At 38.4% G+C, this 18917-nt stretch overlaps 1 protein-coding gene across 1 annotated transcript; it reads left to right on the forward strand.

Annotated features, from left to right (window-relative positions):
• Positions 1-11349: 11349 nt before the first annotated feature.
• LOC122043831 (desiccation-related protein PCC13-62-like) lies at positions 11350-12560 on the forward strand. Its single transcript, XM_042604404.1, has 3 exons — positions 11350-11687; positions 11771-11996; positions 12133-12560. The coding sequence occupies exons 1-3, from the start codon at positions 11350-11352 to the stop codon at positions 12508-12510; spliced, it is 942 nt and encodes a 313-aa protein (XP_042460338.1). The 3' UTR covers positions 12511-12560.
• The last annotated feature ends 6357 nt before the right edge of the window (positions 12561-18917 follow it).

The raw sequence follows: 18917 nt of genomic DNA on the forward strand, positions 1-18917 counted from the left end.
CTAGTCCCAGAAAACTTCTGATTTCACTGGCGTTCTTAGGTCTTTTCCAGTTACTCACGACCTCTATCTTACTGGGGTATACCATGATACCATCCTTGGAGATGATGTGACCCAGGAAGGATACTTGATCGAGCCAAAATTTACATTTCGTGAACTTGACGTATAGCTGGTTCTGCTGAAGGGTCTGCAGTACTATCTTCAGGTGCTCTGCGTGTTCTTCCTGAGTTCTGGAATAGATAAGAATATCGTCGATGAACATGATAACAAACTTATCTAAGTATTCTCTGAATACTCGGTTCATGAGGTCTATGAAAGTAGCTGGAGCATTCGTCACACCAAAGGGCATGACTACGAACTCATAATGTCCGTATCTGGTCCTGAAAGCTGTCTTGGGTATGTCACCTTCTTTTACTTTCACTTGGTGATATCCCAATCTAAGGTCTATTTTAGAGAACACTGTTGCTCCCTTTAGCTGATCAAACAGGTCATCTATCTTGGGAAGAGGATACCTGTTCTTAATCGTGACTTGGTTTAGTGCCCGGTAGTCTATACACAGGCGCATGCTCCCGTCCTTCTTCTTCACGAACAATACAGGAGCTCCCCATGGTGAGTGACTAGGGCGTACGAAACCCTAGTTGCTCCTGAAGTTCCTTCAGTTCGACTGGAGCCATGCGGTAGGGTGCTTTGGAGATGGGATTCGTACCGGGGATGAGTTCTATCTCAAATTCAATTTCTCTGTCCGGTGCTAGGCCCGGTAACTCCTCAGGGAAGACTGCTGGTTAGTCACATACAACTCGGACCTCTTCTAGCTTTTGGTCCTTGTTCTGACTGGTACTGACTACATGTGCTAGGAATCCCTTACATCCTGAATCCAGTAATTTCTGTGCTTTCAGAGCTGAGAGAAACTTCTTGGCCTTTCTCTTTGGTTCTCCGATGTACCCAAACTGCACTCCTGCTTCGGATTGGAATACAACTTTCTGTTTACGGCACTCTGTGGAGGCACCGTACTTGATCAGAAAGTCCATTCCCAAGATGACATCGTAGTCAGCCATATATAGCACTATAAGATCACCAAAAAGCTCTCTGTCTGCTATAATGACTGGCACTGCTCGAAGCTAGTGCGTGGATGCCATAACTTCTCCTGAAGGTAGTGTTGTCAAAAATTGCCCACTAAGTACCTCTGGAGATATTGTCAACTTTTCAGCGAATGTCCTGGATATATAAGAATGGGTTGCCCCGGTATCGAATAAGACAATTGCACTTTGCTGTAAAATACTGATCTGACCTGTAATAACTATCGAGGCATTCGCTACATCCTCTCTTGTGAGTGAGTAGATCCTCGCGTTCGTTGTGGCTGAGGGGGCTTCTAGTTTGCCCTAGCTGATGTGTGGACCATCTAAAGCAACCTGCATCTGGTGCAACTAGGCTGGTCTGTCTCCGTACTGAATCGGCTGCGGTGGGGGAAAATTGGTCTTGTTCAGGCATTGCTTAGCCATATGCCCTTCCTGGCCACATTCGAAGCATCCTCGTGTGCCCTTGCGACAAACTCTGGGGTGGAATTTCCCACAAGTAGAACACTTGGGATAGCAAGGTTGTTTGCTAGCTGGTCCTCCTTTTGGGTAACTCCCTGGTTTACGTTTGTTGCTGGAGTTCCCTTTCCAGTTAGAGCTGTGGCCCTGGTGTTTCTGAGTACCTGAGCCTCCTTGGCCTTTGGACTCTGAGAAGGCTTGCTTCTGCTGCTTGATGTTGTTCTGGTAATGCTCGGTGATTAGAGCACTACTTACTAGTTCTTCAGTGGTTTGCGGCCTATGAACGCCGCTGGCCACGTTCATTGCTATTTCTGGCCTTAGCATTTTGAGCATCAACCGGACTCGTTCTCTTTTAGTGCTGACCAGTTCAGGGCATAGATGAGCCAACCTGTTGAATTTCTTCACGACCTCCTCAACTGAAAGGTTGTCCTGATGAAATTCAGTGAACTCGTCGTAGTGGCGGTTTGTGACCCGCATGTGAAAGAACTCCTCAAAGAATTCTCTCACTACAAAAGCAAGTGCCCTAAATTGGCCAAGAAAAAGGGTCAAGTGGCACCAAAGGGCAAGGAGAAGTCCAAGGAGATCGCTCCCGGAACAAAGAAGAGCAAGGAGCACATTGTGTGCTTTTCTTGCAATCAAAAGGGACACTATCAGAGTCAATGTCCCAAGGGGAAGAAAGTAATCAAGACTTAAGGAGGAAGCACAACTCTCGGGGGAGCCTCTAAGGTAAAATGAAAGGTATCATTTATTGAGCCTACCCCGTTAAATAACGATAAAAAGCATGCTAGTTCAAGTTTTTATCATTTTAATGCTATTTATCATGAAAATAGGAGGCATGATAAAATAAGTGAAAATCATGTGGCTCTACATGCTAAGATCACTCAACCTAAGGTTAATAGGGTAGAAAATAATTTAGGCAATAACACTAAGGTTTCTAGGTATTTGCCTAAGAAAAAGAAAAAATCAGTGTAAATGAAAAATCTAAGGTTGAGCAGTTATGGAGAGAAAATCAAGTCTTGAGATCAAGACTTGATAAATTAGAGAGGACTCTTAGAAAAGTCACAAATAATACACAAGGATCAAAGAGTTAAAACCTAGGTCTAGGAGCACAAAAATCATCCAATGGCTTTAGAGGTTTGGGATACAAACCTAAGACTAAGAAGGATGTAACTTCTTACCATAGGGTTCCGTATAGCTACGGAACAAACCCTAGATTATGTGGTCAAGTCAAAAATACTAGGGAGGTTATCCCTAAGAGTATTTTTACAACGAATGTAACTAAGACTTCTAAGAAGTCTAAGAAAGTCACTAAGAAGGTCACAAGGGAAGAAAACCCTAGAGTTGACCTAGAAAAAGTGATCAAGGCTTCTAAGAAGCCAAACAAGGTCACTAGGAAGGTATCTAGGGAAATTATCCCTAGTGAATACCTAAAGCATCCAAGGAGAACCAATAAGTTTTGGGTACCTAGGAGCATTTTCTCTACCCCTTAGATGGGTTAGAGAGTGTCAACTTCGATTAGAAGGGTAGTTAACCTAACTTTGGTGAAGTTGACACTCGGAGAGCATTTGCAAGGTTACTATTAACTTTTGAAAATGAAGTGGATTTTCATTTACTCTTGGAAAGAGTAAAATGTGTCATAAATTGAGAAATTTGATATAGTTTTTAATTGACACAAGAAATCAAGTGTAAAGAACTACCAAGTTGGGATTTTGGTATGTTCTTAAGGAATTAAAAGCAAATCCGGGCCTAAAATTTTAAATGATTACTCCTTGAAGGAGAAAATTATGCCAAGATTTGAGGAATGTGCTTGATTTTAATTGGCATAAATTAATCAAGAGAAAAAGGAATGCCAAGTAGGGTTTTGACATTTTTCTTGTGAAGACTAGGGGTAATCTAGGTTTATCTTTAATTTAGCTAAGGTTTTAGGATACTTAGGTAATCTAAGTATATTTTATTTAATGTATGCTAAAACTTACCATGATTGTTTTCCCATCATATGTCATGACATCATATTTATTCTTGCACTCATGTCTTATTATGAAAAATGTAAAAATACCATATCATGTCATACATACATCATGTAGTTATAGGAAATCTTTTTTTTTGAAAATTATTTATTTTTGATGTATGCCATAACATATCATGCATTATGTTTAATTCCTTGCAATTAAGGACAAATGATATTTATTAACAAGTAACATCCTTGGTGAATGTTCCTAACCTCAAAATGCCTAGAGAGATATGTATGCTCCCTAGATTAGGGCAAAACCAAAGTTTACATCTCACTAAAGAACTATAAGGTGACTTGTATGTGGTTTCGTACACATTAGATACAAGTGAGATGATAGGATGATGAACAAAACTCAAGATATTGATCTAGTACATTTTTTTAGTTTTAAGTTCATCAAAACACATATTTATGTGTTTTCCAATCATTGGGAAAGCTAATGTACAAGGCATGTGCATTGATCCCAAAGAATATGGTTAGATATTGATTTTGAAAATCATTTTAAAATACTTTTGGAAAACCTTGATGAAGACTATCTTTTGATAGTAATCATCATTGAGAAGTTAAACACAAACTTGAAGAAAACACTAAAGTTTTTACAAGTTTTCAAGTTTATGTCAATCCTTGAAAATATGAAGTATTTTCATAGAAAACTATTTTTCCATAATAATATATACCCTAAATAATGTCTACAACGATTTTCATGATTTTTGAAATTTTGTAGAATTTTCTAGGGGTTTCTGAAGTTGACTGAAATGAAATTTCAGCAACTTCAGACCTTCAATCTATCACCCGATCAATTGAAGGGTCTCAATCGATCGGGCGATCGATTGAGAGTGAGCTTCTCACGAATAGAAGATCACTGGATTGGGACCAAACTCCAATCAATTGGGGATGCTGATTTTGGCTGGGAAAGCTTGTTTTCAGCATTCTAAACCATTTTTAGTCTATAAACCACTCCTAACCCCTCAAAACACATTTGTATACATTTAGGAGGAGTTTTCATGATAAAAACAAGGATGGATTGGTTAAGGAAGACTAAGTAGAAGTTTAGGTTGAGGTTTGGTTTCAATATTGAATTTTTGTACCTCAAAACTTCTAAATTTGGGTTTCCTATATGTTTAGGGATTCTAAGTCATTGTTGGTGCAATGACAGAAGTTACGTGCATGTCTTTAGGGGGAGTTACTCTTTAAGGACATGAAAATCTATTTTTCATACACCTTGGAAGGTGGTTAACCTTCTTTCGGGTAAATGCTCAAGGTTAGGCATTTGAATACAATGAAGAGTGGATATCTTCATTGTTCAAGTGGTGTATGCTCATGGATGAGCATGTGTTGAGAATATTGAAGGGTATAGGACCTTCGTTATTGGGTTGTGAACAACGAGTGAAGTTGTACACAACGTTGGATAACTCTTTAGGGGGAGAGTTTTTGATATGTGTCAATAGGGGGAGAATGTAGGGTTTAAGTTAGGCTTTCATTACCTAAAGAGGGAGTTTGCCCTCTAGGAAAGGGGAAGAATGAAGGGAACCATCATTCTTACATTGGCATGAAGAAGTTTGAGGCTATGAGATTAGCCTAACTTAAATGAGGTATTGTCAAACATCAAAAAGAGGGAGATTGTTGGTGCAATATTCCCTAGGTCAAGGTTGACCTGGTTGACTGAGCTTGAATAGGTTCGAGCTCGAGTCCTGATGTTTAGGTTTCGGTGTTTGATAATACATTGAGATAATACATGAAGATTGCAGGTGCAATTGTTCATGTGGTGAGATTGTTAAAGGTAGTCAAGTAGGTCAAGGTTGACTGCATACTTGACTAGAAAGTCCTGTTGAGTGAAGCCAGATAGGTGAAAATCCTAGTGAGTGAAGCTAGGTGAAAGACCTAGTGAGTGAAACTTCTTCTCCAACTCTCATCCACGGTGACCACAGCTACAGCTCCAGTATTTCTTCTCCACTGTCCGTTGGCGAGCGTTTTTCTGTGCACTTCTTCTCCAGCTCTCATCCACGCGACCACAGCTACAGCTCCAGTATTTCTTCTCCACTGTCACGCCAGTTCTTGAAGGTTCTTGGAGGCACGTCCAAGTCAAGAGGCGAGTTGCAACAAGAAGAAGAAGCTAGGGTTAGGGTTTCTTGTGTAAACCGTGTAAGCTTTCCCTTGTATTTGCTTCTCTGTATTTCTTGTTGTATTGAGAGTGTTGTAGGGCTTCTCCGCCTTCAGTAGTTACCGAAAAGGAGTATTTTTCATAGTGGAGGGTGCGTGAGTGTGTGGATCCTTGGACTAGTCACCTCTTCTTGAGTTGGATACCAAGTAAATCTATGAGTTAGCGTTGTAGTATTTTGTTTCGTGTATTTTCCGCTGCACATCATCGAAGAAACAAAGCAACGACGAGCACGATGATCGCGACGAACTATTCACCCCCCCCCCCTCTAGCTACATTTCGGTCCCAACAATATCTAGTCCAAGTAATACTTCCTCGTTCTACAGATTCAAAATACTCGTACATGTGTGCAAGAGTCTTGTACTCTTAACATATGATTCTTTGGGTAAAGACTTTGAATAAAAATCCTAATGAGTAGCCATAGGGTATACATCTCCTCGCAAGGAGCGGCAGATCCTCTATGGGCTATCCAAACATCTTCAGGCATTTCGACTTATATCCAATCATCCCTGATCCACACCTCAATAAGGTGTTTGCTTAAGATGTCAAAGTATAAGTCTCCATGACCAAGATGACTTGTATACCTTAAATCAAAGGAAACTAGCACTCGAGATGTAGTAAGAGCTTTACAAACATATCCATATATATAGATAACCATATAAAGTTTTACAGCGAGTTACTCCAATGAACTAGTTACCGTAACTAATATCCACGTTTAACTCTCGACATCCCAATGTCTCCAACCAATGAGAAAATAGATGCTTAGTGAACCAAGGAGTATAACACATGTTAGACTTATAGAATTAATGATATTCGTATGCATCAATTCAACGACTAGGGAAATTCTAATACGTTCATAATTACACATGTAGAGATAATCACTAGTTATAATCCAATCACAATTTCTCTCATATTATGAATTATATTGCAGACATTCAATAAATAAGTTTAAGACAATCAAACATATCATATGCACTCAAATAGTGAATCTATATTTAGTAAAAAATGTAAGGTGATTGCCTTAGGACATCCCTTAAAATCTAACATCTCTTGCCGCTGACCACAACAAGAGGGTCTCCTTTTGTTGTTATAAGCTGCCTAAAGGAAGAAGATCTTCCTTTTGCTTCTTTTTCCTCTTCTTGATCCTTCTCCTTCGCTCGTGGCTAGTACCTTCTGAAAGTAAAACTTGTTCTCTTGGAGTTATCTTAAAGAGCTCGGCATGGATATGAATAGATGTGAGGTTTGATAATGTCGTAAAAGGTTGATGCCCTTCTCGTTACAAGTCATCTGTAAGGTATACCTAGAATAATTGTTATTCGATTTCATTTTATTTTATGATCTTGTCTGCATGATTGTATCTTGCATGTGTGTGGTGTGTGTAATGTAATAAATTTATTCATTTATCGTTAAGTCTTCCACTGTATATGTTTATAAAACATGTCCTAAGACGGATAATGCACAAGAATCTTAAAGCGGCATGGGACAAATCATCATCATCCAAATCTAAAATTGAGACCCACACTGGAATCGCACTTACAACCAACTACCAAGAGGAAAGCATCGATGAAGGGGTAGCTACTTCAGAGGAAAGCAACAGCGAAGGGGAAGCATCCAACTTTAAATCAGACATGATAAGTGAGGTATATCTTCTACCTCCTCACCAATTATACAAAGGTATTAAATCCCGGATGGTCTAGCCTAGAACCATCGACGCCCTCCGTGCTGTTGTCCCTGTGCTTTCGAATAAGCTCATCAAGGAGATGATGGAACCGCCCTTCTGGTCCTTTCAACCCGACCTTGTCCAAGAGCTCGCCATCTATCGATCGGTATATTTTACCGATTGCTCCTCCTTTATTTGAACCTTGATTTTAGTCTCTTTTTTTTTTCTTGATGTTATTTCATCGATCAGCATCGGATGATTATTTTTCTTGCTAAAAAAGGGATTTATTTTAGATGTCTTATATCGATAAATTTTCATCTCTCTGTTTTTCAATCCAAATCCATTTCCCCCCTCCAAATCGATGGTATCAGTTCATATCTCTTCTCAAGGTGCACCATCTAGCCTATATTTCCTTTTGGATGGCAATTCGATAACTTTTACCAATAATGAAGTAGAATACGAAGCATGGATAACCGACATGCAGGCTGCAAGGCATGTGGGAGCCACTCGGGTCTTAATCTATTCAGATTCTCAGTTAGCCGCTCAGTAATTGTAGGGTAATTTTGAGATTAATAATGAATGTCTCAAACTATATGTGGAGGCATTTGAGAAGTTAAAAGCAGAGCTTTAAGGAGTTACTTTATAGAAAATCCCCTGAGTAGAAAATTAAAAGGCAGACGAGTTAGACAAATTGGCTAACTCCTTGGTCCCGTGGACTCTGGACAAGCCGGTGGAGCAAACACTGCTAGTAGCTCATATTAAAAGATAGGCTGAGTCAGAATTACAAAGTAATTGGTCGGCGCCATTAATCTCATTTCTTCAAGGCACCTTACCATCCAATCGGGAACAAGCACATATGATCAAGAAAAGAGTTGGTCGGTTCAGCTTGGTCGGAGATCATTTATACAAGAGGGCTTTCTCTTGACCATTACTTAAGTGAGTAGGCTCGGAGGATGTGTAATATGTTGGTGCAGTTAGCATTAATGATCAAACTCAAGTTTTAATGAATGACAATTGGTTTAAATTTAGATGTTATGTTTGTCTAACCTCTTTATCGAGTGTGCAAGAATTGATGAGTCTAGAGGACCTGACATCATGCTAAAGTCTAGATGTACAATTCTAGTAGGAAGTTCAGCTGGGTCTGTGAGACCTGACAGCTGACTGAATCTAGTCGGGATGTTCTATTCCAGACAATTGGTTGAAATCCGGATGTGCGATTCCGATAGGAAGACATGGTGGGTCAAGAGACAAGTCAAGAGACTACAAATGATGAGGTAAGTCAACTGAAGGAGAGTGATCTAGTGAGGATGAGTCCTAGTGAGACTATAGGCATTGGTCCAACTTAGATTCATTTTGGAAGTCTAAGCTAAGACCATGACTAGATCATGGTCTTGGTAAGACTGGATATAACTCATAAATAAACTATTTATGCATGTATTTTTCTAACTCTGTCTTGTAGATACATACGTAGATCTTCAAATCTTGCACGCGTGACCACTGACAGAGTTTGATTCCGAGTTCGGAGTCAAAAGATATGACCTCCGGAAGATTACTGTGTTGAATAATGATTGGAGGTGTCTCAAGTAGATGAAGTAAATTGAACCAAACCAGACCAAACTGGACTGAACCAAAATGGACCAAACTAAATCAGACCGGACTGAAGCAATAGATAAGATCATGAATTATTTAATTAGTTTTCTCTACATAATTATCCGTAAGATCTGAAGTCATAAAGTTTATCCCGAATTCAATGGATTTGATAAGAACATGTTCATCTATAAAGGAGGCTAGATGTCCAAGAAAGAAAATAACATTTCTACACGATTCCTCGACCGTTCGGCTGCTCCGACATTATACTACTACTATGCTACAAAGTTGTTACATCGTACTACTATAGAAGGACCAACACCAATTATAATTTAAAATTTTACTATGAAAAAGTCAATTTTAATTTACTATGAAAAAAGTCAATTTTAATTTAAAATCTAAATTCAAATAATAATTTATTTAATAATTTAAATTTGAATAATTTAATTAATAATTTGAATTTAGATAATTATTCAATTAATAAAAATAAATATAATTTGAATAATTTAATCATTAATAATTTAAAATTAATTAGTAAATTTAATGAAGAAAATAACCAAGTTAATCTAAATCTTGATAAAATTAATTATAATCTTAATAAAGTTTTCTCTTTATTTGAGATAAATCCAAGTTGAATAATTCAAATCTAATTTATTTTTTTTCAAACTTATTTAATTATCAAAATAAATCTAGATAAGTCAAATTTAACTAATTCAAATCTTAGTAATCATCAAATTTAAATAATTTTAAAAATTTAAATATTAATTCAAATAATTCTAAAATTAATTAATTCTAAAATTAATAAAAATATGACTTTAATTAATATAGAAATTTCAAGCTTAAATAACTTAAATTTAAAAAATTCAAACTTAACTAAACCAGATAAATCTCAATTAACTAATTCAAATTTTATCCTTCGTAATTTAATTGATAATAATAATTTAATCAATTCAAACGTTAAGATAAATAAGAATTTGAAACTTAAAATAATAAAATAGATATAGATAAAATTAATAAATATCTTAATATAATATTTAACAATTTAGATTACACCAATCTAGAAGTTTCTATTTAAAACTAAGATAATTTAATTAATAAAAAATTAAATTTTAAGGATAGTAATTTAGATAAAATTAATCTAATAAATTCAACTAATGATATAAACTTAAAAGATAAAGAAAATATAAATATAAGGAGATTGAGTCACGTGCCTAAGATGGAGATGGAGTCGAGACTTTTAACTGGGTCTCATAGCTAAGGAGTTGCTCCAATAACTCATCAAAGGTAACGAACTTGTAGAGCATATTAGATATTGCAGTAGTCTTGGGTAAAATCATTCATGACACGAATGGAGAGCTCATCAAAGTCAACTTTGATATCCATAAGCGCAAGAACGTCAATATTTCTTTTGATGTTTTACATATAAGCAGTGATAGATCTATTACCTTGGCGAGAGCTGATAAGATTTTGATAATGAGTCATAATCCTGTCATATGGGGGAGCAGTATAGGTTCTCTCCAGTGTTTGTCACGCGTCTCTAGATGAAGTTGATGAAGAAATAAACTCCACGAGAGTAGAAGACATCAAACCTACAATAGCGTCGAGGAGAAGTTGATCTTAACGGAGCCAGAGAATATGATCAAGATTCGCTTGAAGGAGTGTAGCGCCTGTAGGTGTTATCTGCGTAGGGGGTAGGGACGTGAGCCATCAACAAATCCTAGTAAGTCATATCCGAATAGAAGAGACGTGAACTACAAGTGCTAGCAGAATAATTGGAAGTGATGAGTTTCAAAGATGTCTGAGCATTGACGTTGAGAACCACAAGGCAGAAAGGTGAATCGGGAGCATTTGTGAGAGATAATCGGCGAGTGATGTCGTCGGCAACAGCTAATGTAGGAGGCAGCCGGTGGGTATTGTGGGCAGCGGTTAGGGTTCGAGGGAGAAAAAATTAATGTTAAGTTTAGCTTTTTGATACCATGTTGACAAATGAATACACTATTTTATTAATAATAATATATGGTATATAAATATTATTACAAGTATAAAATAGGAAAATACATAAATTAGACAAACATAATAAAATGTTGGGAAATAAATAAATAAATATTAATTATTACATGTATAAAATAGAAAAAAATACCTAAATTAAGAAAACACATTGAAATAAATAAATAAACATTGATTATTACACATGTAAAATAGGAAAATACGAGAAACACATTAAAATACTGGAAATAAATAAATAAGTTTTCCATAATAATAATTATTACAAGTGTAAAATAAAAAAAATACATAAATTTGGAAAACGCATTAATATCCCCCTCAGCTCAGCTCGATCTATATAAAGCCAGGGAACCCTCTTGATCTCGTGCATCAGACTCGCTTGCTTGGAGCTTGGTCGATCGGCATGGCTTTTGTGGCGGTCCGTGTCTTGTCTCTCTTCGTCCTCTCCACGGCCGCGGTCGTGACGGTGATCGGAGCAGCCAAGAATCCAACATGTGGGTCGCCGACGATCGGGGAGCCGTTGCTCCCCCTGGACAGGGACTTGCTGCAGTTCGCGCTGAACCTGGAGCACACGGAGTGTGACTTCTTCCTGTTCGGCGCCCTCGGCCGCGGGCTCGACTCCGTCGCGCCGGAGCTGGCCATGGGCGGGCCGCCGCCGATCGGCGCGAGGAAGGCCAACCTCGACGCGACCACAAAGCTCATCATCGAGGAGTTTGCCTATCAAGAAGTCGGCCATTTGAGGTATATATTCATTAAATTAAATTACGCCTCCTGATTCACTCTGAACTAGCTGATCGATCGCGCATCGTAACTGATATATGAAGGGCGATCAAGAGCACTGTCGGAGGGTTCCCGAGGCCTCAACTCGATTTGAGCGCTCACAACTTCGCGAACATAATGGACAATGCTTTGGGATACCATCTGAATCCTCCATTTGATCCCTACGTTGACACTCTCAATTACCTCCTCGCCTCCTACGCGATCCCTTACATGGGCCTGGTCGCCTACGTCGGCGCAAACCCCAACACCAATGGCTTCGTCGCCAAGAGGGTAATCCTAGAGATCGATCGTCGAATGGCTTAATTATATATATATATATATATATATATATATATATATATATATATATATATATATATAATTATATTATTATAGATTAACTGTTTGTAACTGTAAATTTGCGCAGCTTTTGGCGGGATTGCTGGCCGTGGAAGCTGGGCAAGATGCGATCATAAGGGCGATTCTGTATCAGCGCAAGGACGAGCTGGTGGCGCCGTACAATATCACGGTGGCGGAGTTCACGGTTCGGATATCGGAGCTGAGGAACCGGCTGGCGATGTGCGGCATGAAGGACGAAGGGCTGCTGGTGCCGCGGGAGCTGGGGGCCGAGGCAAGGATGTCCACCAACATACTGTCGGCCAACAAGGATTCCCTCGGCTACAAGCGAACTCCGGCAGAGGTGCTCCGGGTGGTGTATGGGACTGGGAGTGAGCATGTGCCCGGAGGGTTCCTCCCTAAAGGCGGGGATGGGAAAATCGCAAGGGCATTCTTGGCATCTCCTTGAGAAGAGATTAGAGTGATAGCTCGGATTGAATAATGATGGCATCTATGAGATTATGTGTATACTCGCGTTGTAATCTTCGAGATTATGTGTGAGTATCCATCTCAAGCAATATATTTGGGCTTTATTTTAACATAAATTTGTAAAAGAGGCAAAAACGGAAACTAATCAGAAACAGTCAACGGACAAACAAAAGTCAACTTCATCGTCAATCATACAATCATGCACACACATAAAATGCCCTTGACATGTCCAAGGATCCAATCACACACAATCATTATAAATCACAATAGTTGGAGTCTGTAATCACAGAGTTAGCATATTCTACTATTATCCTACCTAAATTATGTATGACATGTATATAATTAAACTGAAAATCAAACACACAGAGACAAACTCTAACTCTGATAACAATTGTTGGTTGCTACTCGAAATATCGTACCGGTTGTAATGACCCGCCTTCACGATCCAACAAATAGGGTAGAAAATAATTTAGGCAATAACACTAAGGTTTCTAGGTATTTGCCTAAGAAAAAGAAAGATCAAAGTGTAAATGAAAAATCTAAGGTTGAGGAGTTATGGAGAGAAAATCAAATCTTGAGATCAAGACTTGATAAATTAGAGAGGACTCTTAGAAAAGTCACAAATAATACACAAGGGTCAAAGAGTTAAAACCTAGGTCTAGTAGCACAAAAATCATCCAATGGCTTTAGAGGTTTGGGATACAAACCTAAGACTAAGAAGGATGTAACTTCTTACCATAGGGTTCCATATAGCTACGGAACAAACCCTAGATTATGTGGTCAAGTCAAAAATACTAGGGAGGTTATCCCTAAGAGTATTTTTACAACGAATGTAACTAAGACTTCTAAGAAGTCTAAGAAAGTCACTAAGAAGGTCACAAGGGAAGAAAACCCTAGAGTTGACCTAGAAAAAGTGATCAAGGCTTCTAAGAAGTCAAACAAGGTCACTAGGAAGGTATCTAGGGAAATTATCCCTAGTGAATACCTAAAGCATCCAAGGAGAACCAATAAGTTTTGGGTACCTAGGAGCATTTTCTCTACCCCTTAGATGGGTTAGAGAGTGTCAACTTCGATTAGAAGGGTAGTTAACCTAACTTTGGTGAAGTTGACACTCGGAGAGCATTTTCAAGGTTACTATTAACTTTTGAAAATGAAGTGGATTTTCATTTACTCTTGGAAAGAGTAAAATGTGTCATAAATTGAGAAATTTGATATAGTTTTTAATTGACACAAGAAATCAAGTGTAAAGAACTACCAAGTTGGGATTTTGGTATGTTCTTAAGGAATTAAAAGCAAATCCGGGCCTAAAATTTTAAATGATTACTCCTTGAAGGAGAAAATTATGCCAAGATTTGAGGAATGTGCTTGATTTTAATTGGCATAAATTAATCAAGAGAAAAAGGAATGCCAAGTAGGGTTTTGGCATTTTTCTTGTGAAGACTAGGGGTAATCTAGGTTTATCTTTAATTTAGTTAAGGTTTTAGAATACTTAAATAGGTAATCTAGATATATTTTATTTATGCTAAAACTTACCATGATTATTTGCCCATCATATGTCATGATATCATATTTATTCTTACACTCATGCCTTATTATGAAAAATACAAAAATACCATGTCATGTCATACAAACATCATGTAGTTATAGGAAATCTTCTTTTGAAAATTACTTCTTTTTTATGTATGTCATAACATATCATGCATTATGTTTAATTCCTTGCAATTAAGGACAAATGACATTTATTAACAAGTAACATCCTTCGTGGATGTTCCTAACCTCAAAATGCCTAGATAGATATGCATGATCCCTAGATTAGGGCAAAACCAAAGTTTACATCTCACTAAAGAACTATAAGGTGACTTATATGTGGTTTCGTACACATTAGATACAAGTGAGATGCTAAGATGATGAACAAAACTCAAGATGTTGATCTAGTGCATTCTTTTGAGTTTTAAGTTCATCAAAACACATAGTTATGTGTTTTCCAATCCTTGGGAGAACATGGTTGGATATTGGTTTTGAAAATCATTTTAAAATGCTTTTGGAAAACCTTGATGAAGACTATCTTTTGATAGTAATCATCATTGAAAAGTTAAACATAAACTTGAAGAAAATACTAAAGTTTTTATAAGTTTTCAAGTTTATGTCAATCCTTGAAAATAGGAAGTATTTTCATAGAAAACTATTTTTCCATGATAATATATATCCTAAATAATGTCTACAATGATTTTCATGATTTTTTAAATTTTGTAGAATTTTTTATGGGTTTCTGAAGTTGACTGAAATGAAATTTCAACAACTTCAGACCTTCAATCTATCACCCGATCGATTGAAGTGTCTCAATTGATCGAGCGATCGATTGAGAGTGAGCTTCTCACAAACAGAAGCTCACTGGATCGATCCACCGATCGATCCACACTAGCTAAATCAATCAGTGGATCGATTCAAGCAGATTCAATCGATTGGGACCCAACTCCAATCGATTGAGAATGCTGATTTTGGCTGGGAAAGCTTTTTTTCAGCATTCTAAACCATTTTTAGTCTATAAACCACTCCTAACCCCTCAAAACACATTTGTATACATTTAGGGGGAGTTTTTATGATAAAAACAAGGATGGATTGGTTAAGGAACACTAAGTAGAAGTTTAGGTTGAGGTTTGATTTCAATATTGAATTTTTAAACCTCAAAACTTCTATATTTGGGTTTCTTATATGTTTAGGGATTCCAAGTCATTGTTGGTGCAATGACAGAAGTTGCGTACATGTCTTTAGGGGGAGTTACTTTTTAAGGACATGAAAATCTATTTTTCATACACCTTGGAAGGTGGTTAACCTTCTTTCGGATAAATGCTCAAGGTTGGGCATTTGAATACAATGAAGAGTGGATATCTTCATTGTTCAAGTGGTGTATGCTCATGGATGAGCATGTGTTGAGAATATTGAAGGGTATGGGACCTTCGTTATTGGGTTGTGAACAACGAGTGAAGTTGTACACAACGTTGGATAACTCTTCAGGGGGAGAGTTTTTGATGTGTGCCAATAGGGGAGAATGTAGGGTTTAAGTTAGGCTTTCATTACCTAAAGAGGGAGTTTATCCTCTAGGAAAGGGGAAAAATGAAGGGAACCATCATTCTTATATTGGCATGAAGAAGTTTGAGGCTATGGGATTAGCCTAACTTAAAGGAGGTATTGTCATACATCAAAAAGGGGGAGATTGTTGGTGCAATATTCCCTAGGTCAAGGTTGACCTGGTTGACTGAGCTTGAATTGGTTCGAGCTCAAGTCCTGATGTTTGGGTTTCGATATTTGACAATACATTGAGACAATACATGAAGATTGCAGGTGCAATTGTTCATGTGGTGAGATTGTGAAGGAGAGTCAAGTAGGTCAAGGTTGACTGGATACTTGATTGGAAAGTCCTAGTCAGTGAAGCCAGGCAGGTGAAAATCCTAGTGAGTGAAGCTAGGTGAAAGACCTAGTGAGTGAAGTTAGGCAGTTGGGAAATCCTAGTGAGTGAAGCTAGGTGAAAGTCTAGGTGAGTGAAGTCAGGCAGGTGAAAGTCACGGTGAGTGAAGCCGGGCAATGGAAAAATCCTGGTGAGTGAAGTCAGGTGAAAATCCTAGTGTGAGTGAAGCTAGGTGGAAGTCCTAGTGAGTGAAGCTAGGCAGATGAGAAGTCCTAGTGAGTGAAGCTAGGCAGAAGGGAAGTCCTAGTGAGCGAAGCCAGACATAGGAAAATCCAGGTGGATCAAGTTTGATCGGACACCTGATATTGGTAAGTCTAAGTGGGTCAAGGTTGACCGGACACTTAGCACGAGGAGAAAGTCTAAGTGGGTCAAAGGGATTGACCGGACACTTAGTGAGAGAGTCTTAGCAAGTCAAGGGTGGTCGGATGCTAGGCATGATGTACCAACAGGTCATGGTTGTCCGGATGTTGGTTTAGGGGACTTTGGACTTGGTTATGGGCAAAAACAATGGACTCGATCGATCAGCCGATCGATTGGGCGTGCCGATCGATTGGCTCATGCCCAATCGATCGGCTGATCGATTGGGAGAGTCCCCACGACAAGCCTCCTCCCAATCGATCGGGTGATCGATTGGGAGTAGCTCGCGATCGCACAGAACAGCTCTGGATCGATTGGTCGATTGATCCAGAGCCTCCAATCGATCGGTCGATCGATTGGGAGCTGCGATTTCATGTGATAAGCCCTGGATCGATCCAAGCGATTTCCAAGAGCATAGAGGCACTTTGGATCGATCGGTCGATCGATCCAAAGCCTCCTCAATCTATTGGGATTCGACCATTGGCGCAGATAAAGTCGTTGGCGAGCGTTTTTCTGTGCACTTCTTCCCCAGCTCTCATCCACGCGATCACAGCTATAGCTCCAATATTTCTTCTCCACTGTCACGCCAGTTCTTGAAGTTTCTTGGAGGCACGCCCAAGTCAAGAGGCGAGTTGCAACAAGAAGAAGAAGCTAGGGTTAGGGTTTCTTGTGTAAACCGTGTAAGCTTTCCCTTGTATTTGCTTCTCTGTATTTCTTGTTGTATTGAGAGTGTTGTAGGGCTTCTCCGCCTTTGGTAGTTACCGAAAAGGAGTGTTTTTCATAGTGGAGGGTCCGTGAGTATGTGGATTCTTGGACTAGTCACCTTTTCTTGAGGCGTATACCAAGTAAATCTACGAGTTAGCATTGTAGTGTTTTGTTTCGTGTATTTTCCGCTGCACATCATCGAAGAAATAAAGCAATGACGAGCACGATGATCGCGACGAGCTATTCACCCCCCCTCCCCTCTAGCTACATTTCGGTCCCAACAATACCTAGTCCAAGTAAGACTTCCTCGTTCTACAGATTCAAAATACTCGTATTGTTGGTTGCTACTCGGAAAGCCTAGAGGTTCCACTGTACAAAAATGTTGTACAAAGGTCTGAACCTTTTCCTAGCTACCATGTGTTTTTTAAATTAAATTTTGGATCGCCTGCGGAACTTAACACGTTTGATCCAAAACTTAATCTATTTGTTCTTTTAGGTTTTGACTTGGATCTCCTGCGGAACTTAACACGTTCGACCCAAATCACCTTAAGTTATTAATTCCATTAAATATTAATTTCCATAATCGGTTCCCAGTACTGACGTGGCGAGGTACATGCCCTTCTTGGATATGGGAGCAACCACCACCGACTAGACAAAACCTTTTATAGAAAGCTAATATTTAATTTCCTAAAATAACTTTAGGTTAACCGAAAAGAACAATCAAATCACAAGAAAAAGAAAAACAAAAGAACACTATATCGAAAACAAATTCGAAACTCTAGAATCGTATGCCTCTTGTATTTAGTATTATTTCCAAAAATAACTAGTATGATGCGGAAAGAAAAATTACTAGTTATACCTTTTAGAAAAACCTCTTGATCTTCTACCGTATTCCTCTTCTAACCTCGGACGTTGTGTGGGCAATGATCTTCCGAGATGAGAACCACCAAGCACCTTCTTCTCCTCCTAGCTAGGTTCGGCCACAAAAAATAAAGCTTCACCAAGGAAGAAGAAAAACACCAACCAAGCTCCAAGAGATGCAAGCTTCCTCTCCTTCTTCTTCTTCTTCTCCAAGTAGTATCCGGCCTCCACAAGAGCTCCAAGCAATAGAGAATTTCGACCACCACAAAGAGGAAGAAAAGGAGAAGATGTTGGCCGGCCACACCAAAGAATAGGAGAGGGAGAATAATAGAGGTTGTATCTTGTGAAGGCACCCTCACCCCTTCTTTTATATTCCTTGGCCTAGGCAAATTAGGAAATTTAATTACAATAAAATTTCCTTAATTCCCTTGACATGATTTAATTGAGAAAAATAAAACAATATTTCCCCAATTAATCTCTAATGGCCGGCCACATCAAGAGGAAATAAATTAGATAAGTTTTAATCAACAAATTAAAACTTCCTAATTTGTTTCCGGAAATTTTAAAAATAAAATTTCTCTTTAAAAATCTCTTCATGGTTGATAAAAGGAAATTTCTATAATTTTAATTTTATCAACATGTGGATAATTTTAAAGAGAAAATAAAATATTTCACCAATCTACAAATAAGGAAAGAGATTTAATCTCTTTCTTTAATCTTTTGTAGATCTTTTACAAGAGAGATATTTTAATTTTAATTCTCTTTAATAAATTATTTCTTCCACATAATAAAAATTAAAATTAAAACCCCTTTTTAATTTAATTTGGCCGGCCCCCACTAGCTTGGGTTCAAGCTAGGGCCACCTAGGCCGGCCCTAGCTTGGTTCCCAAGCTAGCTTGGCCGGCCCCCTATTGGTGGGTATAGAAGGTGGGTATAGGTGGGTATAGTACTCTATAAATAAGAGGCTACGATAGGGACCGAGAGGAGGAATTGATTTT

Source organism: Zingiber officinale, chromosome 2A (genome assembly GCF_018446385.1).
Source record: "Zingiber officinale cultivar Zhangliang chromosome 2A, Zo_v1.1, whole genome shotgun sequence".
Lineage (NCBI taxonomy): Eukaryota > Viridiplantae > Streptophyta > Magnoliopsida > Zingiberales > Zingiberaceae > Zingiber > Zingiber officinale.